A 26,801-nucleotide genomic window follows, 5' to 3' on the forward strand; every position below is an offset into this window, starting at 1 on the left:
CTTTGAAAGTGATATTTCTTTTTCTTTATGATTGATTCTACAATTTTCCCTTTGTCTTTGGATTTCACTTCCTTGGTCTGGTTTTCTCTCTGTTCATCTCCCTTGAGCTTTGTAATGCTTCCCAAATTTGTGGCTTGATAACATTCATCACTTGGAAATTCTAACCTATTTATATTTTTCCCTGCTGAGATTCACAATATATGTATGGCACACATTTAAATGCAAAGGGAGTTTACTAAAAGGAATTCTAAAGAGCATAGCTTGGAAAATCTGGATATACCCCTTCATTCAGAGCAGGGACCATGTGAAATCTGGATTTAATTATATTATACCTCTGGCAACCTGGATTAAATTTAAAAATTTCACAACATGCAGGTTAGTGGTATCTTCTATCCTACCCAACAGTAAGTATCAAAATAGTGAAAAGCTATAATCTTGCTAAGGAATAAGTTTGGTGATATAAATCTGCCTAAGGAATGCTAGTAGTCAGAATAGCATTTATATATAACACATAGTCAGAAAATACTGATTAAATGAAATAGAGCCAAGAAATACAGGCTATTTTGTCAGGTTGTTAATGCTTCTTGTCCTATTTACGGATCTCTTAGATATAGTGCCCTTGAAGATCTGAAAGTAAAAACATGTATTTTAAGCCTAAATAGGAGTGCTAATCATGCTTTATGACATGAAGGCTTATAAGCACTATGAGAGATGGAAAATTCCTAAACCCAGCTTCCCATGTTGGTACCATTAGCGTTGAGGTGTATTGATAGAACTTACAATACTCACTTTAGAGAGAATTTGCTTTACATGTCTTCAAACCATAAAATTCATGAATATTTATTGCCAAAATACCTTTCATTTTATCACATTTTAATCTGTGTTATCTATCATATTGAATTTGTTTTTTTCCTCACACATCAATTTGAAAGATAAAACCAATATTTAGTATATTAATTTTTATGCATTAGTTATTGGTTCAGTTCTTGATGTGTTTATATAAACATTTTTTGAGTACCGTCTAAGTTCCAGGAATTTTAAATTAGAAAATGAAGTACTTTCTTTACAAGAAACTTCACTGTCACACACCAGAAAATTGATGATATAAATATACCAATCTATGATATCCGTGATGTTTACAGCATCTCTTTAAATGTGGTGCCCTTGTGCACTCCACTACCTGCAAGACTATATGCAGGGGTCCTGATGTATACGTGCCTTCAGGGAGCTTCCAGTGCAGCCAAATAAAACAGTCACAAATAATACTATAACGTAGTTCTATTATGCATATAATAAAGGCAGGCATAAAGACTCATGGGAAACACAAATGACGTTGTGGTGTGGGAAAGGTTTCTAAAAAGAGTTTGTCAAGTATGAGTAAAATATTTACCAGAAATACAAGGAGGTTGGAATTTGAGTGATTTTCCAGCTGTGCGAGAAATGCCTCTCATTTCTCTACTCGATAACCTGCTGTCCTTATGACCACACAGCTAGGTGTATCTGTATGCAATTATGAGGTTATATCTGGTAGATATTAGCCTCTGAGACAATTTGTTCATATGTGGTAGAGGACACTATTATCCTTAGTTTCTTTTCCCCACAAGTATGAAATTCCTCAACAATCGTTTACTGACTGCCTCCTTACGTGCCAGACCTTGTATTGTGTAGGCGCAGTGGATGCAAATAGGATGAATCATGGTCATTTCCTCAACAAGTTTACAGAACGAATAGGGGAGGCAAAACAAACAGAAACTTAAGTACATGTACAAATTGCAAGGTAGACATACTTATAAAGTGCTATTGTAGCTAAAAAAAAGCTTCTTGGAGGTAGTATATATTCTTGTACATATTAAATAAGATTCTTGAGAACTTGCACATAAATCTGCCTTTTTGTCCATTTGTTTTCTTTTGTGTAGCATTTACTGATTTTTTTTCTAGTTATAATAGTACTCAAAATTGGGGGGAAAATAAACAACTTAAGGGGCAACTGGCTGGCTCAGTCCATAGAGCACGAGACTTTTGATCTCGGGGTTGTTGCGTTCAAGCCCCATGTTGGGTGTGGAGCCTGCTTAACATTAAAAAAAATAAACAAAAGCACTTAAAAAAGAAATAAGCAATTTAAAAAAGAAATTCTTTTTTACTACATATCCTTTTACTCTCTTCTTCCTATGTGCGTGCATGCATGTATGGGTCTGTGTTTTGAACTTGACTTTTTCATGTTTATTGATTCCTTGTATTCATTCATACATCGCTGTGGACTTGATGATGGTGAGGTTCCTTGACCTTTCATGTCCTTGCTCATATTTTGTTACGATGGGTAAATCTTCTGTAAAATAAGGGTCTTTAAAATATTAAAGGATAGCCATCATTTTCATGTAATTTTTTGAGAAGTTTTTCTTGTACTCCTTATGTTGTTGTTGCTGTTGTTTGACCTGCAGAAGTTCAAACTGTGGATAGCTCAGAAAAGTAGGACCAGCCTTCTTGAGTTCAAACACCAGCATTTCTGCCTAATTGTGTTATTCTAGGCAACTCGCTTTATCTGTGACCTATCTCTAACATGGAGACAATAATACTTCATAAGGTTGCTGGGAAGATTAATTAATATTTTAAAACTGTTACAATGGTGCCTAGACTATGAAGTATTAATTTTGTTGTTAATGAGGTGTATGTTAAATAAGGAAAGATAAAATTGGAATTTTGAAGAAAAATCTTTTATTGCAATAAATATAGAATATGCTTGTTTTATACCGAAGAGGGAAAATAGAGATATTTATGAGTATTTATATTTAAAATATATTTTGAAAGAATAGTTCAATTGGCAAATTTTTATTATACAATACAAATATTAGTATTAAAAATAATAGAAGAAAATATCTTAGGGTTGATAGTCTAGGAGGTGCCAATGAGCAAAATATAAATATTATGTAGTTTTTAATTTGAAATGTGTGCGTGTGTTGTGTGTGTCTGTGCAGTTCATAATACAGAAAACCACTGGCATTCTTCTCTTTGGTAATGCATGTCTGTTTGTGTAAAACTAAATTTCAACAAAAAACATTTATTACTCAGTGTCTCTTGAAAGATGTCTTTACTTACATGAAGAAATTCAAGCAGGTAATTGTGTTTGTACAAAATACTTCGCCATGTCAAGCAGTCAAAAATTAGGAAAACAAAAGTCTCTGAAAAGAAGTTTCCTTTTGACATGTGTTAACTCCTTTAGAATCTTATGAGACCCTGGCCTTTCAGGTTGAGCATGTATATCCTTTTCAGCAGGCTACAGCATTGCTTGATATAAGCTACATCGTGATTACACTCTTGGTCACTGTTAGAGAATAGGGGATTCAAGGGAAAATTCCATTGATAGTGTAAGGCATTGTCATAAGATTGTATTGCACATAAGAACTATACAGGGATAAATAAAGGCAAAGGCCATCAAGGTAGTCAGAGTGATTCTGTAACTATATAGTCTTACGGCAGTGAAAAAAAGGATTGTACTCCTTTTTTCACTGGCGTAAGGACTGTCAAATAACCTGGTGAGATCAGCAAGCTGCAATTGCCTTTTTCGCATTAGAAGTTGGAATAATGACTTGCTCCATTTTTCTGTCCTCCTCCCCTTAGAATAATTCTCCTTACAATTCTGTAATAAAAAGTAGGTATTAATTACATACAAATTAATCCTAATGATGATAATACTGTGTGGCTTCCTAAGTTTGGGAGCTTCTCAAAGCTAAAAGACTGTTTTGTTTTCACCCGGGATGATAATTCATTGATAATGTGTTTGTTATAGTAAAGTGGTGACGTGCATGAACATTGATAGGATTACTAATAATTGGGAACGTTTCAGTCGTTTAGCATTTAAGTGCTTGGTAGGTAGTATGTATTTAGTCAGCATTGCTGGGATATCCTCAGTAATGTTATTATTAAACCAAACAAGGTCTTAGTGTTTCTAGCACCTTCAGATTCAAATGGTGTCCAGTATCAGTGGGGGGTTCAGCGGAAGGGGGGGAAATAATTGTGTTCTTTCACTGAAAGATTTAGCAATTATGTATATATATATTTTTTCATATGGCCTTTTCCCCATAGTAGATTTTCACTATAGCATTTGTTGATTTTTTCCTGCTCATGATACTAAATGTTATTAAAATATTAACTCATATAATTTAATTAGTATAAATTGAAAACACAGTAGTCTGAATAACTATATGTATCTTGAGAAACTCAAAACAATTCACTAATCTTCATTCATTATTTGCACAATAATACCTTAAGGCCCAGGGTATGTCTCATGGCTGGGCATCTCCTTTTCATATTGGGGCAGAAGCCAAAAAGTCAAGGGCATTTTCCAAGGCTCATAATGTAACTAATATTAACCTGGTTCACCATTTTATTTTGTTTTGATTTCTCTTAGTTGCTTATTTAAGAAATTATTTTCCCAGCAGTAAACATTAATTTTGTTGAATGGTGTACCTCTACTTTCCACCATGTTCTCTGCATGTGTTCCTAGGACATTTTTGCTCTCTCACTTAAAACAACAACAATCAGGGGGCGCCTGGGTGGCTCAGTCGTTGGGCGTCTGCCTTCGGCTCAGGTCATGGTCCCGGAGTCCTGGGATCGAGCCCCACATCGGGCTCCCTGCTCCGCGGGGGGCCTGCTTCTCCCTCTCCCACTCCCCCTGCTTGTGTTCCCTCTCTCGCTGTGTCTCTCTCTGTCAAATAAATAAATAAAATCTTAAAAAAAAAAAAACAAAAAAACAACAACAATCAGAAGGTTCTGATTTTCATCTAGTCACTCCCAATTTAAATTGCAGGTTATTTATTCCTCTCTAGTCTCTTCAGTCTTTGTCAGATATTTCTTTCTTTGTTTCCTGTTTTGTCTTTTTCTTTTCTTTTTGCTTCCTTTGGAAAGCCTCGCACCTCTGTCTTTCATTCAGCCCAGGTAAATTCACATTATAATTTCTCCTCTATATTTTAACAGTGCGCAAATGATTGAATTCCATTAACCCTGCATTTATGTGTTAGCAGATTCAGATAGCTCTGGTCCAAGTCTGAGTTATCTCTCTTACTAATAAAAAATTAATAGTGAAAAATCATTCTATGAGTATAATAATTATTAATTAATATGGAAAGGTATTATTTCAGTTACTTTCCCTCTCGGATTATTGAATAGGTTAATGTTGTTACACTGAGGTGACAGAGAAAGATAAAATCTAAATAGCAGGTAAGAGATTTATGGTATATTTGAAAGATAAGCACATATATAGTTTATTGCTTATTGTATTAAGTTCTGTCATCCAAACTAAGATCACGTAGAGAAAAGACACTGTATTTTTAAAATAAACAAATGAACTGAAAATGAATAGTTGATACAGTAGTATAGAGCAGTATACCTCAAATGGGTAACCCAAACCACTTGACTCAGGGGGTCCTGGAGTGCTTCTTGAAATGCAGATTCTAAGGCCCATTGCAGACTGACTACAGGAAAACGTCGGGGTGGAGACCCAAGAATTAGGGGATTCTAATGCACACAACTGTGCTGCAGAGAAAACTTTTTTTTTTTCCCCGTAAGGGTATCTAAAATGCCAGCTAGTTTTATTTAAAAACCTGTAAAGTATACTGAAGAAGTGTCCAGGATACATAAATACCAAAGCAGTTTATATCATGTCAGGAGTACGGAGGGGAGACCTTATGAAGAATGATCTCATACGCATTCTGTGACAGAACTCTGGTAGACGTCCTGTGTACTCTACTAGGCTTATGTTCACCAGACATTCCACCCCCAGGAGCTACACTTTGTGGCTTGATTTAAAGTGTTTTATTATCAAGTCACTTTTTTGGGGGGAAAGAAGGCAGTCTTTGTGGGAGGCCTTTTGCCACTCTTGCATAAATTATTTTGCATCAATTTAGATTGCTCTATTTTATCCTTCAGGGAATTTTATGATGTTCTCCCAAGTTGCGTATTTCTAGACTTGTGTCAGACAAGGCATTAACATATGATAGAGGAGATTTATGTTTAAATCTTGTTTTACTTTTTGTAGTTTTGTCTTGATCTATAATAAACATACAGTAACATTCACAAATCTTTAAGTTTTCAGCTCAATTAATTTTTACAAATCTAACCCTTACAAGTGGTGGAACATTTACACCATCCCAAAAGCTTACCTTGTGCTGTCTCCTAGTTCACTATCCATCAGAGGTAATCACCATTCTGAATTCTGTCAACATAGTGTATTTTGGCTTTTTCATGAAATTAATATATATAGTATAAATTGAATCAATCATACAGTATTTATTCTTTTTTTTGTCTGGTCTCTTTAACTTAACATTATATCCATGAGGTTAATCCATGTTGCTGCATGCTGTAGCAGTTTGTTCTCTTTTATCACTCTATACTCTTCCATCAAACCCATTTACCATAATTTATTCATCCAATCTATTTTCTAGTTTTAGCTATGATAAGTAGCTATGAATATTCTTGTATATGTATTATGGTGGGCACTCATATGCGCTCATTTCTGTTTAGTTTTTACATAGGAGTAGAATTGCTGTGTCTTGGGGTATGCATGTGTTCACCTTTAGTAGATAATGCCAAATGGTTTACAAACTAGTATCCTAATAGGCATTCCCACCTGCAGTGTGTGAGTGTTCCAGTTGATCAAATCCTATTCCAATTTTAGTTATTGTAGCAGGTATGTTTTATCTGGCTTTAATTTGTTTTTCCTGATGTCTAAAGATGTGGAAAACCTTTATATACACCTCTTGGCTATAATGCATATAATAATTATTAACTAATATGGAAATGCATTACTTCAGTGATATGTTTGAAACATAAACACATAGATAGACTGCTGTTTTTGTGAAATGCAAGGTTAAGGACACTTTTAACATTATATGTTAAAAAAAAAAAAGAAGAAGATAGCAGGAAGGGAAAAATGAAGGGGGGAATCGGAGGGGAGACGAACCATGAGAGACGATGGACTCTGAGAAACAAACTGAGGGTTCTAGAGGGGAGGAGGGAGGGGGATGGGTTAGCCTGGTGATGGGTATTAAAGAGGGCACGCACTGCATGGAGAACTGGGTGTTACACACAATGAATCATGGAACACTACATCAAAAACTAATGGTGTAATGTATGGTGATTAACATAACATAATAAAAAAAAGAATTGAATGTCTATCTTATTATTGTTTTGTAGGAGTTATTATATATTCTGGATGTGAATACTTTGTCAGATATGTGTTACACAAATATTTTCTCCAACTCTGTGGCTCATTGTCTTTAAGTAATGTTTATAGTTCTCAGTGTAGAGGTTTGGCACATCCTAGCTCAATTTTCCTAAGACTTTCATTTTTTATACTCTTTTAAATGGTATTGTTTTTATTTGTTGATAAATTTTCTCATCTTTGCTGTTAATATATAAAATTCAAGTGTGGGTTTTTTTTTTTTTTTTGGCTTTGTATTCAGTGACTTGCTTTTAGTTCATTTATGAATTCTGATAGTTGACCTGTAGATTCTTTTGGATTTCTATAAACACAATCATGTCATCTGGAAATAGTGACACATTTATTTCTCCCATATAAATCATAATTTTTTAAAATTTTCTTTTCTTGTTTTATTGAAATTTTTTTGTCCACTCTGTGCATGTCCACAGATGACTGAGAAAGCACTGACAGTATTGACCTCGGGGTTATAAATAACTTTTATTGAATAAGCAAATTTACAAATAGAAAGATCCATGAATAATGAGGATTAACTATGTTACAGATGTATATGTACATGAATTATAATATCATAGATATAGTGTGTATTATAAGACAGAATTTATTTAATTGTATACCTACTTCTGGATATATGTCTCCAATTTTTCTTTGGTGTTATTTCTAGTACTGTCAGAAACCTCAGTAACAATTAGTTATTATATTTTTTTCCATTCTTCCACTTTATGTACACTGATAGGTTGTCATCTGTTTCTATCCCCATTTTCTTTAAACTAAACAGTTTACCTGCTGTCTTACTCATTTATTTAACAAACATTTATTGATCGCTTAATGTGGCCAGGCTCACTGGACTACTTTTTAGCATATTTCCCCATTTTTAAAAAAAATGGATGCAATCATTAATTATCAAGTTTTCTGCATTCAAGAACATTTATTTATTTCCCTCTGTCTACAGTACCATGAAATTAATATAAGGAAGAGTTCCAAAGTAAATAAGATAAAGGTGAAGTAACTCTCATATATCATATGCTTATGTGAGTACAACTGTATTATAACAAATATTATGCAGTACATACCTAGCTTTCAGGTTTGCTGTTATATGAAGTTATGTGCTGTGGTGAGTTTTATTATCTGTAACTATTCTTTGCTTTACCAGGGACTTAATTCTGATATTCATTGAGCAAGAGAGAAAATATAGCATATGAATTTACCCTTCAACACTTTTTTTATTTTTTTAAGTTTTGGCTTTACACAGATTATTAGGAAGTCCTCTAGGACTGCTTAATATATTGATTAGAGTCACATGAGGTGATCCTTGAACAGGAAACACTTTGGTCAATTCCTTTAAGGATTTTTTGAGATACTGTTTAGTTCAGGTGGACAACATTCTAGGCTGATGAAATAAGTAAAAGGGTAAAAATGAATAGATTGTGTAATGACAATTAGGTTAACTCTTCTAGAGAAAAAATGAAACCAGACTACGATAAGTGATACGTAGTTTAGGTATAGTGAAATGTTTGGCCACTGACAAAAGGTTTAGATTTAGTAAGGAAAGGAAGTTTGCAGTACCAAAGTTCTTGTGATAACATTTAAAGGAGATCATCTAAGTGGCCGAACATAGGATAGGTGGAGACAGAAAATAGGGAAAGAGAAGACAGAGTCCAATATAGAACCTGGGATATGATACTGGACGCAGAATTGCAGATAGAATGGCAAATCTAAGAATAGCATATAGCAAGAATTACCAGAACTTGGGAATGGTCTGACGAGGCAAGCAAAGTAAAAATGACATCAGAGTTTTGATTGCCTGGAGAGGAAGTACAAGAAGATTGTGGAAGGGTTATCATGTTGAGATAAGGTAATGCTTTGAGAATTATAGTGAGAAGACATTGAAACAGCAACATCGAAATGTTCTGTAACTCAGGATGTGTAACTTAAGGTTAAAATGGTATTAAAACTTGATGACTGAATGATTTGTCCAAGGGAATATGAAAGCAAAGGACCTTGGGTGATTCTCAGCCAATTGGTGAAGAGCACAGGATCCAGCAAAGGACCACCTGAAGACACATACGGAAAACTAAGAATGGAGAAGAACAAAATGGTGGAGTTGAAAGACCACATCAGTGAAGAGAATGTGTGCTGATTCACCCTATTAAGGAAAGCAAAATGGGCTGGAAATGGAGACACTGGTCTAGAGAGAAGGAAAAAGAAATCCTGATTTGACTCAGGTCATTTTCTACAAAGAAGCCATGGGACTGACTGAAGCCCAGAACGAAGAGGGGTAGAGAGGGGGTATCTAGAGGTTGGGGGAGTGACAGTTATTATTAAATTGCAAACAAGACCAAGACAAAATATACTTCCAGGAATGTTTTGTCTAAACAAATGCTTTAACGAGGTCAAGGAGTTTATAAAATATTCCTTAGGAGCACCTGGCATGAATAGGTGCTCAATAAATATTTGTTAAATGGATAAGTGGCTGTTTTGTACACATCCGATGGCTTTTGATACATTTTCTGACTACCAAAAGTTTATTAATAGTGATCTTAGTGAAATAGTTATATGGAAATGTAAGCTAGAGGCCAGGTCGGAAGCAGTCCCTGAGAGCTGCAGGAGAGGAAAAATGGAGGGAGGTATTCAGCAAACCTGACAAAATTACAGAATCACAGAAGCAAATCCTAGAAGTAAGAGAGCTCTTGCAGATCACTGAATAGCCCAGCCCTCTCATTACATGGCTGTGGATGTGAGGCCCAGTTTTGTTAAATAACTTACCATATATATGTCAAGGTTCAGTTCCAGGAAATTGAAACCACACTAGCTATTTTAAGCATGAAACGATTTAATATAAAGAATTAAGTGTGCATTAAATTGTTGGAAGGGTTGGAGGAGTGGCCGCTAGGCTCGAGCTCCAGGGCTTGTTCTTAGAATGATAGAGCCAGTGGCCTACCCGGGCAGCTGCTCTTACGGCTCAGGCCAGGGAAGGGGGAAATGAGCGAGCTGCCGCCACATCTGTGACTCCAAGGACGAAGACTTCTCTGAAGATGACAACAGGCTCTGCTGCTCTGCACTTTCCTCGCAGCCTCCACGCAGACCACAGCTAGACGTAGGAGGCTGCTACAGAGCACCCCAGTCCTGCAGCATCTCCCCAACCACATTCGCCACTCCTGATTTCAAAACTCAGCCTAGTTGGCATAACCCAACGCTCACCTGGAATCCTCGCTGCAAGCACATTGGGGTGTAGTCCCCGCCTCTGCAGGGGCAGGCAATGCATGGAGGTTGGAATGGATGTTGACTGCCACATAATCGTATTCACCACCCCTGTTTGCACAACTAGGGAAGGAACATCACTGCAACAGAACATGGAAGGCCTGTTATTACAGTGCCTCCCTTATCATTGAACGTAAGTGCACAAAGGAGACTTATATAGCTTTAGCCCTCCTTCTAAAAATGGTATCTTCTGATACCAAGAGACCGATAAGTAAGCTGACCACTTGATTTGTTGTTCAAACTAGGCCACATTTGAGAGTGCAAGAAAACATTACTAATATATTATGCCAGGATAACAGGCATGATCCAGAATGAGCCCAGCGAACCCAGCTCTAAGCCTGTATATAAATGATTTAAGATTTCTTCATGATCTTACTTCAACCTCCCTTAGTGACCACATCTCTTGACAAAAATCTTCACTTATTTTTGTTCCATCATTTTTGGAGTTCTCCCCATTTGTCAGTCCTTTTCAGGTCTTCTGCACATGTGTCATTGCCTGGAATGGCCCTCCCTCTTTCTCCACATGTCTAACTTCTGTGAGTCTTTTAAAATCCAGCTCAGGTATCACCTCCTCTGTTGAAATAGTCTAGATTTCTTCTAGTAGAGTAAGTTGGTTCTTGTTCTGTTACATACTTACCTAGTATCAAAGTATCTGTTTATCTGTCTCTCCCCCCTATATAACTGTGACCGCCTCAATGACAGGAACTGGGATTATTCACCTTTTATTCCCAGAAGCTAGGTCAGATTCCATGCTAAAAAGGTGCTCAAGAAGTGTTTGGAAATAGATGGGTGCAAGGAAGTGAGGAGGAGAGTAAGGAAATCAAGTACAGAGGGCGTGAGCTGAGAAAGGAATGCTAGTAACTGCTAGTAATCCTAGTTGAGGCTTCTTTTTGTATAACCAAACTATTAGATCTTCAGAACTACTGAATGAGTTGAGATGAAATCAGCTCACCTTCACTTAGAAACAGACTTCTCTGGATTTCCCACCTGATACTTGAAGAAAATGTCAGTATTTATTGACTTTGATGACAGTCAGTGGTGAAATGTTTTCACTACATCCATGTGAACCCATCAAATATGCTCTTCCTCGGCTAAAAATGCAAAAAGGTCTCACTTTCCTTTTCACGAGATGATTTCTTTTTTGAGTGAGCAGTTTCATCCCACTTGTTGGAGCCCTTGTTGTTGATTTTAGGAAATGTCCCACAGTTAACCCTAATTTAAAGGATTTATTTCTTACCTTCACTGCTGAAACATGGCTTCCTGCAGTTCACCCCCAATTTTCTCTCATCTACATAGGTGATTTTTTTTTTTTAAATTTAGTTTATAATTCTTTACAAAACTTAGTAAAAATATTTTCAGTCAGTATTTCAAACATTGTGTTCTTTGGACTGTAAGGTGATACCTATGTTTGCTAAGGTTTTGACTTTTTTATTTTCCTCCATGTTTGTGTTAAGTAACAAGCAGCTTTTTTTGAGAGGGGGCTACTCTTGGAAGACAGTTTCTTTCTGTAAACACATTTACAGTACCTCCTGGCTCAGCCAGCTTTTAATGAACAAAGAAATTCAGATTGTTTTAGGAGTAAGGTGAACAGAGTATACCTATTTTTTGAGATCACCTAAGGGCTGCTTAACCTTTAAATGTCTCTTTTTTGCATATGATATCATATGTTGCAATAACACATTCGAGGAGATTTAATATCTTATGAAAGTATGATTTTTTTTTAATTAAGAGTGTTGTCAGGGTTTTTACACTGAACATTTTACTACTGCCTAACTTCCATAAGTCCAAGTAAATGTGTATAGAAAGCTATTTAGGGAAAGCTGAATTGCTGTAGAAACTTCTAAGTCATGTTACAGAGTAACATGCCTATAAATCCAAGTTTCTTAACTACCGTATGTTCTTAGCAAAACCAAATTAAATGAACTTCTGCTCTTGGCCAAGATGGAACAACAAAGACTGATTTACCCTCCTGATTTAAACAACCAGAAATGGACAAAATATATGAAACAGCGGTTTGCAAGATACCAGGTATCAGGCAGTGAAGGATAGGGATCCCTAAGAGATGAGAAACAAATGAAGTGGGCCTCAGCAGTGCTCCAGTTTACTGCCTAGAGGGTTTTTAGTCTGAATCTCAGGGAAGGACAACCAGGCTGAGCCTGAGAGATATTCAGAGTAGAGAAGCCAGAGCTGAGAGTCTGGGAGATGTAGGTGGCCAGAGTTTACAGATCTATACGCGACAAGAGAACTATGCAGAGTTTGAATTCTGAAGATCTGAACAGGTTCTCCTCTAGTATTTAGTCAAGTCCTAATCAGCACATATATGTGAGGAAATTTTGCAAAGGTTGGAAAAGAACCACCGCCTGAGGGGATTAGAGGTAACAGTGCCCATGCTTGCATGGGGCTGGAAATAGTGCTTGTTCAAACTACACGGACTGGAATGTCTCATGATTCACCCAGCATTGGATGGAGCACACAGAAAAGTCTTCCCTCATTCCCTCAGTAGTGGTGAACAATTAGCTCTAGATGAGCACTGCTCTGGTCCTTTCTGATTTATCTTAAAAGCAAGACCTGAAAGGACCAAACTGTTTTCAGGTGATTTGACTGCATCCAAGAATAAAGCTCAAGAATATTTACAGGAGGGGCGCCTAGGTGGCTCAGTAGTTGGGCGTCTGCCTTCGGCTCAGGTCATGATCCCGGGGTCCTGGGATCGAGCCCCGCATCGGGCTCTCTGCTCCGCGGGAGGCCTGCTTCTCCCTCTCCCACTCCGCCTGCTTGTGTTCCCTCTCTCGCTATGTCTCTCTCTGTCAAATAAAGAAAATCTTTAAAAAAAAAAGAATATTTACACGAATAGGAATACATCAGCAACCAGCAAGGTAAGATTCATTATGTCAGACATCTGATCAAAATTAGTAAGCATGCAAAGGAATAGGAAAATGCAACCCAAAATGATGAGCAAAATCAATCCGTCAAAACTGATCCATAAGTGACAGAAATGTTAGAAAACAATGCATGAAAACAGCTATTAAAGAATAGCTGTTTACAAAACAGAAGATATAAAAACATGCTTGATTTTTTGGCTTCCATATGATCAGGACTATGTGGGAGGATGTATTATAGGCATGTATTTATATGAATAAAATGTAAATATAACAATATTTCTTTCCCTCTGGTGGATTTTATTTGTTAGATTAAGAATAGTTTTATTTTAGCAAGTAAGTGTCTTTAATGGAAATTCACTTTAGGAATGGCTCAACAATTTTTTTAAATGCAAAACATGCCATGTTACTAAATTTAACTTGGATAATGTTATTTTTGGCTTAGGAGTTACACTATTCCAATCCTAGTATTTGATAGCAAATACTGTTCTGTCATAATTTATCTTAAATAATTACTATGGCTTAAATATATTGATGACATTAATGATAGGATTATAAAATTAACCTTTTTTTTTTTTAAAGATTTTATTTATTTATTTGAGAAAGAGAATGAGATAGAGAGAGCATGAGAAGGGGGAGGGTCAGAGGGAGAAGCAGACCCCCTGCTGAGCAGGGAGCCCGATGCGGGACTCGATCCCGGGACTCCAGGATCATGACCTGAGCCGAAGGCAGTCGCTTAACCGACTGAGCCACCCAGGTGCCCTAAAATTAACCTTTCTATATTTTGGATATTAACCCCTTCTCGGACATATCATTTGCAAATATCTTCTCCCATTCAGTAGGTTGTCTTCTTGTTCTGTTGATGGTTTCCTTCACTGAGGAAAAGTGTTTTTTTTTGGTGTAGTCCCAATAGTTTGTTTTTGCTTTTGTTTCCCTTGCCTTAGGAGACTTATCCAGAAAAATGTTGTTGTGATCAATGTCAGAGAAATTACTGCCTGTGTTCTTCTCTTCTAGGATTTTTATGGTTTCAGGTCTCACGGTTAGGTCTTTAATCCATTCTGAGCTTATTTTTGTGTATGGTGTTAGAATGTGGTCCAGTTTCATTCTTCTACATGTAGCGGTCCAGTTTTCCCAGCACCATTTATTATAAAGACTGTCTTTTCCCCACTGTATATCCTTGCCTCCTTTGTCATAGATGAATTGACCATGTGTGTGTGGGTTTATTTCTGGGCCCTCTGTTCAGTTCCATTGATCTATGTATCTATTTTTGTGTCAGTACAATATTGTTTAGATTGATACAGCTTTGTAGTACATCTTTTTTTTTTTTTTTTTTAAAGATTTTATTTATTTGACAGAGAGAGACACAGCGAGAGAGGGAACACAAGCAGGGGGAGTGGCAGAGGGAGAAGCAGGCTTCCTGCCGAGCAGGGAGCCCAATGAGGGGCTCAATCCCAGGACCCTGGGATCATGACCCGAGCCGAAGGCAGACACTTAATGACTGAGCCACCCAGGCGCCCCTGTAGTACATCTTAAAATCTGGAATTGTTATACTTCCAGCTTTGTTCTTTCTCAGGATTGCTTTGGCCACTCAGGATCCTCTGTGGTTCTATACAGATTTTAGTATTATTTGCTCTAGTTCTGTGAAAATGCTGTTGGTATTTTCATAGGGGTGGCATTGAATCTGTAGAATGCTTTGGGTAATATGGACATTTTAACAATATTAATTCAGTATAATTCAATTATTATCATTCAATATAATTAAAACAATATCTTAACAATATTAATTCTTCCAGTCCATGAGTGTGGAAGATCTTTCCATTTGTTTGTGTTATCTTCAGTTTCTTTCATCAGTGTTTTATAGTTTTCAGAATATGAGTCTTTCACCTCTTTGGTTCAGTTTATTCCTAGGTATTTTATTCTTTTTGGTGCAATCATGAATGGTGTTGTTTTTTAAATTTCTCTTCATGCGACTTCATTGTTAGTGTATAGAAATGCTACTGATTTCTCTGTATAGTTGTGTATCCATCGTTTATTCTTTTTTATTGCTGAGGAGTATGAATAAATCCAATTTGTTTAAAAAAATAACCTTTCATCTGAACATAAGTTGAAAGTGTTTGATCAGTATTATTTAAGTGAGCATACGACTTCAGATTTAAAAAATGTAGATGACCATTTCAGTATTTTCATTTTATGGGTAATATGCATTTTTAATTCCATATTTTTATAACTTTGGTAAAAATTTATTGGCAGTAGCATAGTAAAATTTTATTGCAAAACAACAAAAAGGCAAAAAATGAGTTTTTAATCACTTAGGATAAATTCTGGTTGGTGTTGTGGATGTGTAAATACTTAAATAATCTAAAAGTCCCCTTTACTAAACCTTTTATAGGTTGTCTACCAAATCTGGAAGCGTAGATAATACTTTATTTTTCACAGAAGAAACTGAGTATGTCCTTGATGATATTATATACATTTTTCTATGCCTCCAGACTTTCTGAACACTCTGTGCTCTTATTTAAATGGTAAACGAATCGCTTCTCAGAATTTTGGCTAAGATCAAGTGTAATATCTGTTCTTACCAGTTTAAATGGTAAATGAGAAGATTATGTTTTATTGTAATAAATTACTAGACTTCTCCATTGTCACAAAGTATTTATATCATAATGCAGTTTGTCTTACAGTGTAGCACATTTTTCCATGTGAAATGTTTTAATTGTGAATCATACTGTTGACCAAGGATTTAGCAACAAGTTAATTATAAGAATGATCAATCATTTATGATTAAGAAAGCAACTTTAATCATCTAAAATAGTGAAATCATGGTCCAATGATTAATTATGGAAATTCAGCCAGGAAGAAGATTTTAGTGATCCTCTAGCACAACCCGTTTATTTTATAGATAAGGAAACTGAGGCCCAGATAAGTTTGGCATCTCTCCCAAATCATTACAGATGGAGCATAGCAGAGCTGGGCCTAGAGCTCTGTTCTCATTGTATTATTTTTCTATTGTTGCATAACAAATCACCAAGAACTCATTTATTAACTTACCATTCTATAGATCAGAATCCAAGGTGACTGGACTGGGTTCTATGCTTAGCTATCATGAGGCCAAAATCAAGGTTCTAACCAGGTTGAACTCCTGTCTGGAGGCTCTATGAAAGAATCCACTTCCAAACTCATTCCCACTGTTGGCAGAATTCAGGTTCTTCTTGTTGTGGGACTGAGGTCCCCATTTCCTTGCTAGTTATTGACTAGGGTTCACTGTCAGCAACTAGAAACCTCCCTCTGATCCTTGCACAGCCTCCCTGCATCTTCAAAGCCAGCAGTGGTACATCATTTCCTTTTCATTGTTTACATTTTTGACCTTCTCTTCTGCAACCAGTCAGGGAAAGGTTTGCGCTTTTTATGACTGACGAGATTAGATCAGGCCCACCTGAATGATGCTTTTATCTTACAGTCAGCTGTGCATATAACATAATTATACTGATGGACATAATTTGAGCTTTGAAATTGGCAGCTGTGAAATGGAGTTCTCTCTCTCCTTTATGAAGTGGAGCTTACTTAGAAAACTTTACCTTCTAGCAATGTCAGATTACTAGAATGTACTCTCGTACATTGAATGTAGGGACTCCTTCCTCTACTCTTGGATTTAGGAGAGGTCATCTACAAAAACCAGAAGTTAGAAGTAATATAATTTAGTCAAGAAGAGGTGAGATGTTAATTAAAATGCTATTCAATGTACAGAGGGAGAATATTTGGAAATGAAAAACTGTGTTGTCCTTCAAACTTAAGGTTATAGTTTTAGATGAATAAGAGCAACAGAAGAAACACACTAGGAAACAGATCACTAGTAGCAAAGCCCTTCATTTCAAATGAGATAAAGAGAAGAAAATGATTAATTTGGGAGATTAAACAGAACATATCAACCTTTTCAAAGGATTGTATAGCCCAAGAATAATTTATTAAAAAAGAGTGGGAAGGAAGATGAGGACAATCAATGACTGTAGCAGGAAGGGTATCAATGGGTTTATTTATTAGGGTTATTTTAGTTTCAGTTGTTAGGAACTAACATCAAACTATCTTAAGCAAAAAAAAAAAAAAATTTAAGTCGTAAGAGAGAAAATGAGGTGGCAGTAGTTTATTGACTCATGAAATTGAAAAGACCAAGGTTGCAGGAATGGTTGAATTCAGTGGCTGAAAGTTGTCAATGGAGCATAATCTATTCTCTCTGTTTGTAATCTTCTCTTTCATCTTCTTGCATTAAACGCAGATCAACAACTATCCCCATGCTAGTCCCAAGCAGATTCCATGTTATATTCTTCCAGTTTCAAGCTTAGTAGAGGGAGTTTCTCTTTCCTAGTAACTACAAATAAAATAATCCTAGGTCATTGTTTAATTGGTATAACTTAGACCATTTACCCATCCAGTAACCGATCACTAGAGTCAAGAAAATGGAATATAGTACTTGGCCATCCCTGGGTCAATATCCACTACCAGAGCTGAATATACAGGGGTGGAGGAGGGAATTGAAGGCGGGTGGGCATAAAACCCTGTAACTACGTGGACCTCCTAGAGAAAGATAGATCACCCCACACCTACAGTTGCCAGATTTAGCAGATAAGATACAGGATTCTCATTTAAATTTGAATTTCAGATGAACATTGAATAAGTTTATAGTATTAGTTACATCCCATGCAATATTTGGGACATATTTATATTTTAAAAAGTGTTGTATATATGAAATTTGAATTTAACAGAGTATACTCTATTTTGACAACTCTGCCGATGCCCAAACATTTCAGTAATTTATTCAAGAAACAATTGGAATGGACTAGGCAAGCAGCAATGATGAGAGTCCCCTACCATGGGAAGGACTGTACCTTGCAAGAGAATGCAGAAATCATCTCTAGGCCAACAGATTGCAATAACAGAAATGAAACACAAACTGCATCAATACAAACTAAGAATAAAAGAGACCAGTGGAAGACCAGCGGTAGGGAATGCAGGAAGAGGAGGATCTGAAAAGGAGAATTCAGCAGTGTGGGTTGCCTGTACAACACTGGTTTTCCTCTCTTTTTTTTGTTTCAAGGCCTCCCCCCTTCATCTTCAGGGGAGGCCAGCCTCAGGTACAGGGGCTGATTTCTGATGGGACTAAGACGTAGGTGGGGTTCTGTTCTCCTTATCTGTGAATGATTTTTGCATGGGCATGTGACTGAATTCTGGCCACTGAAACTTACAGTTAAAGGTACTGGGCTTCTAGGAAAGATTTTTGCGTACTCCTAAGAAACATGTACGGGAAGACACAGTTGTGGTACCTGGCTGTGATGTTGGAATTGGTGCTGCCATTTTGAAATAATCAAAGAAGCTGATCTGGGAACAAAGTTGATTCACTAGGAATGGCAGGATATGAAAGATGGAGAAAACTGCTTACCTGGTGATCTGTCAATAAACCAATTAACCCAGGAATCACCTGACTTCTGGGCCTCTTGTAATGCAAACTAGTATGTTTCCTAGTTGCTTAAAACACTTGCAAGTTTTATCTGCAGCTTAAAACATTTTAACTGACATACAAGAGATTCACACTAAAAGTCAGAATGTCATATATATTGGACATTGGGGTGACTTTTCTGTCTTTTTTATTTGCTAATGATCATAAACTCAAACCATAAAAACGTTATTTGTTTCACTTGAAGGGTAAGACGTTTTCCATTTAAAAAAAAAAAAAATGCTGTATGCTATCCCTTAAAGTAGTCAGTGAAAACAAAAGCAAATGTGTACTTTAGAATTAGAACTTGGGGAAAGGAAATCACGGAAACTAATATTCATTCAATGGTAATGTCTTTTTTTAAAAAAAGCAACAGTTACTTAATGAGACTTCGGAATTGACATCATAAATTGGCCTGAATATAGTTCTTTGAACTGTCATTATGGAATTTCCCAGTTGGTGAAGGATTCAGCTGTTTTTCACAGAAATCTTTTATATCTTGGTGAAATGATGCCCCCATATATAGAGGTGCTGTTAGTGTATCTTTTTAGGAATTATAAAAATATAAATTTTTTAAAAAGATGTCAATGGAAAAATCACTATTGGATGATTTAACAAGTCAACACAATTTAACTCCTCTCTGCTTCTGATGTTAACATATGACATTTGTTGAATTTTGCACCTATTTTTAGCTCTGATCTTAGGATCTCTACCTACTGTTGGAAAATCCAGCTTGTGGCATCCCAGTCACTTCATTTTCACAACCGTATTCTGTTCACAAAGAATGTTAAATTTATACATATAGACTCATCCTATGTTTATGGTTACTGTAAAACATTTCCTTCCTCATTTCTGAAATGGGTGCGCTACAAAGAAAGCTGGGACATTTTGGTAAACTGAACCTTACTTTACCATTCACTTATCCACATGAAAATTAACTTGCATTCCCAAATGGAGCAGGAGAGCATTAGGAATTTATACAATAAAATTATTGTCAATGTCCCATCTATTAGGGCTAGATTCAGTGACATATAAAAGAAAACCCAAACTTACCCTAAACATGGCGGAAGTGCTATATCCCCCATGTGTAACAAAGTCTGGTGCTCGCACTGCAGGGCTGGGATGCCCGCTTCCACAGTCATCGTGGGGTCAGATCTCTTCTTTATAGCTCCCCTATCATCCTAAGCACATGCCTTGATTCTAAGGTTACCTCATAGAACTCCTGACATCATGTCCATGTTCCAGGAAGCAGGAAGGAATACTGAGTAAGGGACCAAAGGGTCTAACCTACCAAGAGGAATCACACTCCTTTGAGGAGCCTTGGTGGAAGCCTTTCATACCAGCCAATTTAAGCCACTGAAGTATAAGCAATACTTCTGCTTATTTCTGATTGAATTATTCTTAGTCATGTGGGGTGCTTAGTCCACAAGAGAGACTGTGAATGACTTTTAGCTGAGTTTATGACCACCTCAAATAAAATTAGCATTCTACTCCTTAGGGAAGAGAGAATGGATAGAGAATAGATGATTCTATCACAGTCTCTATCACAATATGTTTGAGATTGCTTTCCAACCCCAGATGTATTTGTATCAGATTCAGAACTTGATCAAAACTTATATTTTTCCAATTTTAACTTTGTCTCCTATCAGTTTTCAGACTATAGAATTTCTTCCGGGGTGGGAGTGATTTCACCAATCTACACTTAGACTTCTTGTAAATATGATTAGGTATGTAAACATATCATGCTCCATCCTGAAAATGTCTTAAGCCCCTGTGTTCATAATCAGCAAAACAACTTATAAATTTACTTTATCTGTTTGGGAAGTTCAAAATTCTTATTTAACACTAGGTACCATCCTGTCTTTAACACTAAAAATAACTATATTTATTGTGACTTGGTTGATCACCAGAGTGCCCCCAATACATCTTCAATAAAAATAAACTTTGTAGTAAAATTATTCTTTTTCTGAAAATTCATATACAACAATTGGGAAGCTAGAGGGGACAAAAATGGGTGTAATCAAAATGTTTCCAGATAGTAATTAATTCTTATCAGTAACTCAAAATATTGAGTTTCAAAGAAGTTTGAAGAAAGGAAACTCACTCTCAGTACTAAGGATGATTGCCTTTGATATTTCTGGGAAGCTTGAAAGGTACTCTGAGCATCACTTTTCTGGAATGATGCACACTGCACCTACTGCAGAGCCTTATTTATTTATTTATCTTAAAGATGCTCTTCCCACTGATTCTATTATCACTTCAATCACCCTCTGCTGTCCAAGCCAGCTACAGCCATTCAAGTCACCTTGAATGCACTTACTTAAGGGGATGCCAACAGAATGCCCCCACAGGTGTAGTTTGCTACTCCCAATGCAAAATGTCACTCTGTTTACGCTTCTGGAACTTGCCTGTGGCCTTCTCTGTGATTCCTTTCAGTCCTTTTAGCAGTAAACAGATCTGATGGGCGGGTGTTTGGACATGATTAACATGATACTCACCTTTAATTATTCCTGTTCTTATATTTTATGGGGCACAGAAATAATGCAGAATTAGACATAGAGGAATCTTAGATTTTATCAAAGCAGGTGTCAGCTTTTAAACTTTGAAGCTTTATAAAGGTGTGAGCTATTACTGAAAGGCATGTTCTAGTACCCTGATTAGATCTGCTTAAACTAGAAATGGTGTAAGTCTTTCAAGCCTAGATAATGGTTTGTGACTACATGATACGAACTCAGCTCCATTCTGAATATAAACCCAGTACAACTGTGAGGTTCCCAGAGTTAACACCTAAAGAGGTACCAAGTAGTTTTTTACCTTCTCAGGGCCTGAGACATGAATGGGTACTCAGTAAATATACATTGAGTGAAGATCAGTGCCATCTATTAGCTAACTCTTTCCAATTTCATATTAGGTTTTTAATCTACTAAACAAGCTTGTCTCATTGGATTTCATCCTAATTTACCTGAAGGTAAACATTCTAGATTCTTTTCTCCTTGTACCTATTTAATGCTCTGCAGGAAATATTGTTAACCTTCATTCTTTCTAACGTTATTAGCAGTTTAGATTTCCCTTCACTAAGTCTAGATTTTTTTCTTATCTCTATTTAAAAAAATGTAACTATTTAATTTCTGATATATAAAACAAAATGTAAAAAGCTAAAAAAAGGTGTAGAAGACTTCTCTTAATGGGAAATCACCACCACCACCATCATCATCATGACAGTAGTAACAGTGAGTATATTTGTTGAACACTTACATCTAAGCACTGTACATAGTGCTTTTACTATAATCATCTCTTCACAGCAACTCTGCAAAGTAGGGATTATCCCATTTTACAGGTGAGGAAAGTGAGGTTTAGAGATGGTAAGCATCTTAAATAAAATCATACAGGATAGCCACTGGCAGGATTTGAAGTCAAATATGTCTGATTACAAAGCCCATGACAATTACATTACAAAGTGGGCCTACTGGGAATAATTCGTTATGAGTGAGGATATTTCACAGCCTCAAAAATGTCTGTAATTCCTACTGATGTGTATAGATAAAAAGTGCCAGAAATTCTTTCACTGTCTTTGCAATGTTTGACACTGCCTACTTTAGGAATCATAGAAAGGGCACTGTAGTGCTCAGGGGAAAATAGGGACAGAAGTATTCTTGATTGAATCAGGGCAATGGTTGAAGGAAAAAGGCTTCCTTCTTCCTTTCCAGGTTCCTCATGCAATGAAAAAAGAGATTTTCTTCTCTTACCAGAAAACCACCTATTTAAGGAGGGATTCAAAGGCCAAACCAAAGGTGTGTTAGAGCAGAATGGAACTGTCTTTCCGAAATAAGTATTCAGTCTTCTCCATTCATGCATCAGATTTAATGATATGATGACATGACTAGTATATTTGCATTGGACACTGTCACTGGCAGTTCTGCCAAAAAGAGCCATTTTTAGAACTGGGAGCTCATGTGTGAGTTTCCTGTTTGTACCTTAGCTATCACATCCTTTCACTTTCCCAAGTGTGTGAGAGGCTTGAGGTTGGATTAGGTAAAGGTGTTTGCAGGTGTAGTGTCTCGCCCTCAGTGTGGGTTGCAGCTCTTAAAAACAACTTTTGAGGAAAACTTTCTGTTTGATGTGGATGGTGGTAAGAGCTATTTATGTATTGTGGAGTCAATGTGATTCCCCAATGAGAAGAAAATTCCGAGCTAATGATCTAGCATTTGGGCTTGGGTCAAAGTGAATTACAGGATAGCTTTCAAACCTGAGTAGTCATATTCAGAGCTTATGCCCATACTTGCAGGGGAGGGTGCTGGTGTTTCTGTGTGTGTGTGTGTGGTTTTTGTTTTTGTTTTTGTTTTGAAGATTTTATTTATTTATTTGACAGAGAGAGACATAGCGAGAGAGGGAACACAAGCAGGGGGAGTGGGAGAGGGAGAAGCAGGCTTCCCGCAGAGCAGGGAGCCCGATGCGGGGCTGGATCCCAGGACCTGGGATCATGACCTGAGCTGAAGGCAGACGCTTAATGACTGAGCCACCCAAACTCCCCTCTGTGTGTTTTTTAATAGTGGAAAGGGTGTGAGTAAGATCTGTACTTCTACCACTTCTAATCCCATATGTCTAGGACTTGGTCATCAATCTTCCTGGCCAAGAGACACCTCCCCCAAAAACTTTGTTAAAACCGCAGAAGTGGGGAGGAAAATGCCTATTTGTTAATGTCAGACACCGATTCAAATGGCTTACGGGCCCCAGTGCAGCATTAAGTAAGCCTTCCATATAAAGCATGAGTCAGAATGGGTTCTGTCAAACTTGTTTTTAGATATGGGGGGTTGTTATAGACATCAAGGCAGTTTGTAAAATAAAATCCTTTCCAGCTTATATATATTTGAAATGGAAATGAATCTACTTTTGGTTTTATACCAGCAGTTTTGAATAAAATCTTCTATTTTAGCATCCAAGTGATAAATTTTATTTTTCATTCCATGAAAAAATTTTTCTTCACCAAAAATATGGAAATCTGAAAGCAGATAATCAAGATAATTAGAACCTGAGAATGCCTCTCTTACTCTCTATCTCAATAGATAGATGAATAGATAGATAGATAGATGTATATGGATATTTGTATCTTGTGTGTGTGTGTGTGTGTTGTCCATTGGGAAAGTAATATTAAATTCCTTCGACTGTATAAAATGAAAAAATTGTTTCTTCTTTTGTTTTTCTTTGGATATATTTTCTGACTGACTTCTTACTTTGATGTCTCACGGATTCACATATATAGCTATGGCACTGACCTGCTATCCAGATGATGACCAGTACACATGTGGAGATCTGTAATGTCTCCTAGCGGCATTCACTAGAAAATCATACTCATAAGAAATAAAGTCCTTTATCATGACTGGTAATTATACAACTAGCTGCTTTTGTATTGCCACGCTCGAATTTGGTTTTTAAATTAAGGCTACTGGCAAAGGAGTGATTTAAACTTATGTGATACAAATTCTATCCGTCCCCCCCCAGGATTATAACAACTTCAATTAACCACAATAAATTTACCAACACACGATTTTTTAATTTATAATCTCCATTTATTTAATAACTCCTTAGTAGCTGTTCTGTCTGTATCCACTCTCTACTCTGCGCTGAGGATGCAGCTACACGAGGATGAAAGTACACACTCTTACTCTCATGGAACATTCGGTCTGGCATGATGGCACCTGCTTTCTGTACAATAATCCTCAGTGTTGCTATTCCATGCTGAATTTATAGGAGGTCTGTCCGATCACATGCATGTGTTTAGTATTTGAAGAATAAACTGAAAAGCAGCATCTCAGTGACTATGGATTATAATGTTAGACCCCCTAGAAGATTCTTTTTTTGTAAAAAGCTGTCAGAAGGCCCATTGGGGAAGCTGAAATGCCTGAGTTCCTTTTGTTTCTTACTAGAGTCGAATCTGGGAGGCCCTGACGATGTAGATCCTATTTCCAGCAGCATTGACCAGCAGCTGAAGGAGGCAGTGAGACGCCGCAGACACACGGGAGAGAATGACTACAACATCGAGGTGCTGCTGGGGGTGGACGACTCCGTGGTCCGCTTCCATGGCAAAGAGCACGTCCAGAACTACCTCCTCACCCTGATGAACATTGTGAGTAGCCCCTCCTCTCTGAGTCTTTGTGATCTTTTAATTCACTTCTCCTGTTGTGTTAGTGTCTTTTGGAATCCTGTGTGAGGACCCACACCGCTGCCCCTCACGCCCAAACTGTGCACCTAATTGCATTAAATTCAAATCTCGATCTCCATATTTAACATACAAGAATGCAAAATGAAGGAAGCATGAAGCAAAATTTTCTTTTGGGTGATCAACTAGTTTTCCATTGTCATCAAGGGGAAAATCATAAACTGAAAAAGTCGTAGTAAGATCGAACTATAGCAGGAATTACGATTTTCAGTTTGTTCTGGGGTTAATCAAAACTCTCGTGACTTTGTCCACCTGCCTTGATATGGACCATGAAGGATGAAATAGCATCATTTTGTATCCCGGGATGACAAAGAATGATTTAGGCCTGATAACTTTGTGTGGATGCTTGTTGCCAGGGCTTTTGAATAAGAGTGGTATCTTTCAACATCATACGACTGAAGGTAATATCCGTACGGAGCACAGCCTGCCCGGGGCGCACTGCTGCACTGCACTCGGCAAGAGGTCTTTACATTTTCCCTTTTTTTCTCCTTTATGAGCCTTAATCATATGCAGAAGAAATTCGGTGCACATCCTAGAACTGGAATTCTCTTTCTCCTTGTGAATTGGCAGAGAGCAATTGAAGAGAAATAGTACCTAAACCACCTACTTCGAAAAGATAATTGAGATAATAGTGCACTCTGTTTTATATATTTTACCTCCTAGAATTATAAAATACCTATTTTATCGATCTAGCAAATTTTTTACCAAGCCTATTCTCTTTTTTTCAGCTTTTGATTTTTAAGTTAATTTCTTTGGGTATCTATATTGTTTCTTTCCAAGCTTAAGATTAGATTTCAAATAATTATAACAGAGAAGAATAATTACTAATATTATTAATCATCTTTTTATTTATACTAATATTTAAGCCTATATGTTAAATATATTTTTGTTTATTAAGATGCCAATTTATAAAATTATACATATACCTGCCATGTGTCTGTGAGATGGAAAGGGAGTACAGAAATTATTTCTGTTTGCTCATTGGCACCGCTTCCTGTTATGAATACTGAACATCACACAGAAAACAAATTACTAGCTTTGACAATAGATGTGTATAGAGGATCGTTATTTGTGAATTACATGAATGTCTTCGACTACTGATCATTCATTTTTTGTCTGGCTTGCTGGTGGAGAAACTCTGGGCATGCTGTTTCTCCTCTCTGAGCCTGCTTCAGTCTCTCCATCTGCATAATGAGAAAACTAACAAGACTTACTTTACTAGGCATGTTGGGAGGATTCCATGGATAAATACAAGTCACTGTGCTGTGTATACATGCAGAAGGAAACGATCATATTTTAGCTTTCCACATGAGTTTTACTTCCAAATCCCTAGGGAGATGCTATTCCCACTCACATCATTCATTGTGCCCCTAGGCTGCTTTGTCCTACCACCAGGGAGAGCAGCCAGTCGTTATAGACTTATTAGGCTCCATCCTGGTGCTCAGGACTACAGATGGCTCTTGGCATCATGCAGAAGAGATTTGATATGGTCCTTATCTTCACAGAACTTATAATTTAGTCCAGCAGAAAAGAGCAATACATAGGAATTTTTTTTTTAAGTTGAGCCATAAAGACAGTGCTATTGTTAAGACTTACGTGACAGGTGCTATACTATAAGTGCTATGAGACTTTGGAGAAGGCAGCTATGACAACAGTCATCCAAGGTGTCAGGTGTTGAGAGTATCAAATTGGGACTGAGGAGGCAAGGGTTTTCATTCTAGTTCTGTTACCCATTGGCTCTGTGGCCTT

General features: G+C 36.9%; 1 protein-coding gene and 1 pseudogene across 1 annotated transcript in view; both read left to right on the forward strand.

The window, feature by feature from the left end:
- Positions 1–26,801, forward strand: part of ADAMTS3 (ADAM metallopeptidase with thrombospondin type 1 motif 3) — a 251,001-nt gene that overhangs the window by 164,677 nt on the left and 59,523 nt on the right. The window contains exon 5 of the mRNA XM_021702380.1: positions 24,760–24,959. Within this exon, the coding sequence (XP_021558055.1) occupies positions 24,760–24,959 (200 nt within the window). The remainder of the gene's footprint in view (positions 1–24,759; positions 24,960–26,801) is intronic.
- Positions 15,881–15,987, forward strand: LOC123324265 (annotated as a pseudogene).

This window comes from Neomonachus schauinslandi, chromosome 2, assembly GCF_002201575.2.
Source record: "Neomonachus schauinslandi chromosome 2, ASM220157v2, whole genome shotgun sequence".
Lineage (NCBI taxonomy): Eukaryota > Metazoa > Chordata > Mammalia > Carnivora > Phocidae > Neomonachus > Neomonachus schauinslandi.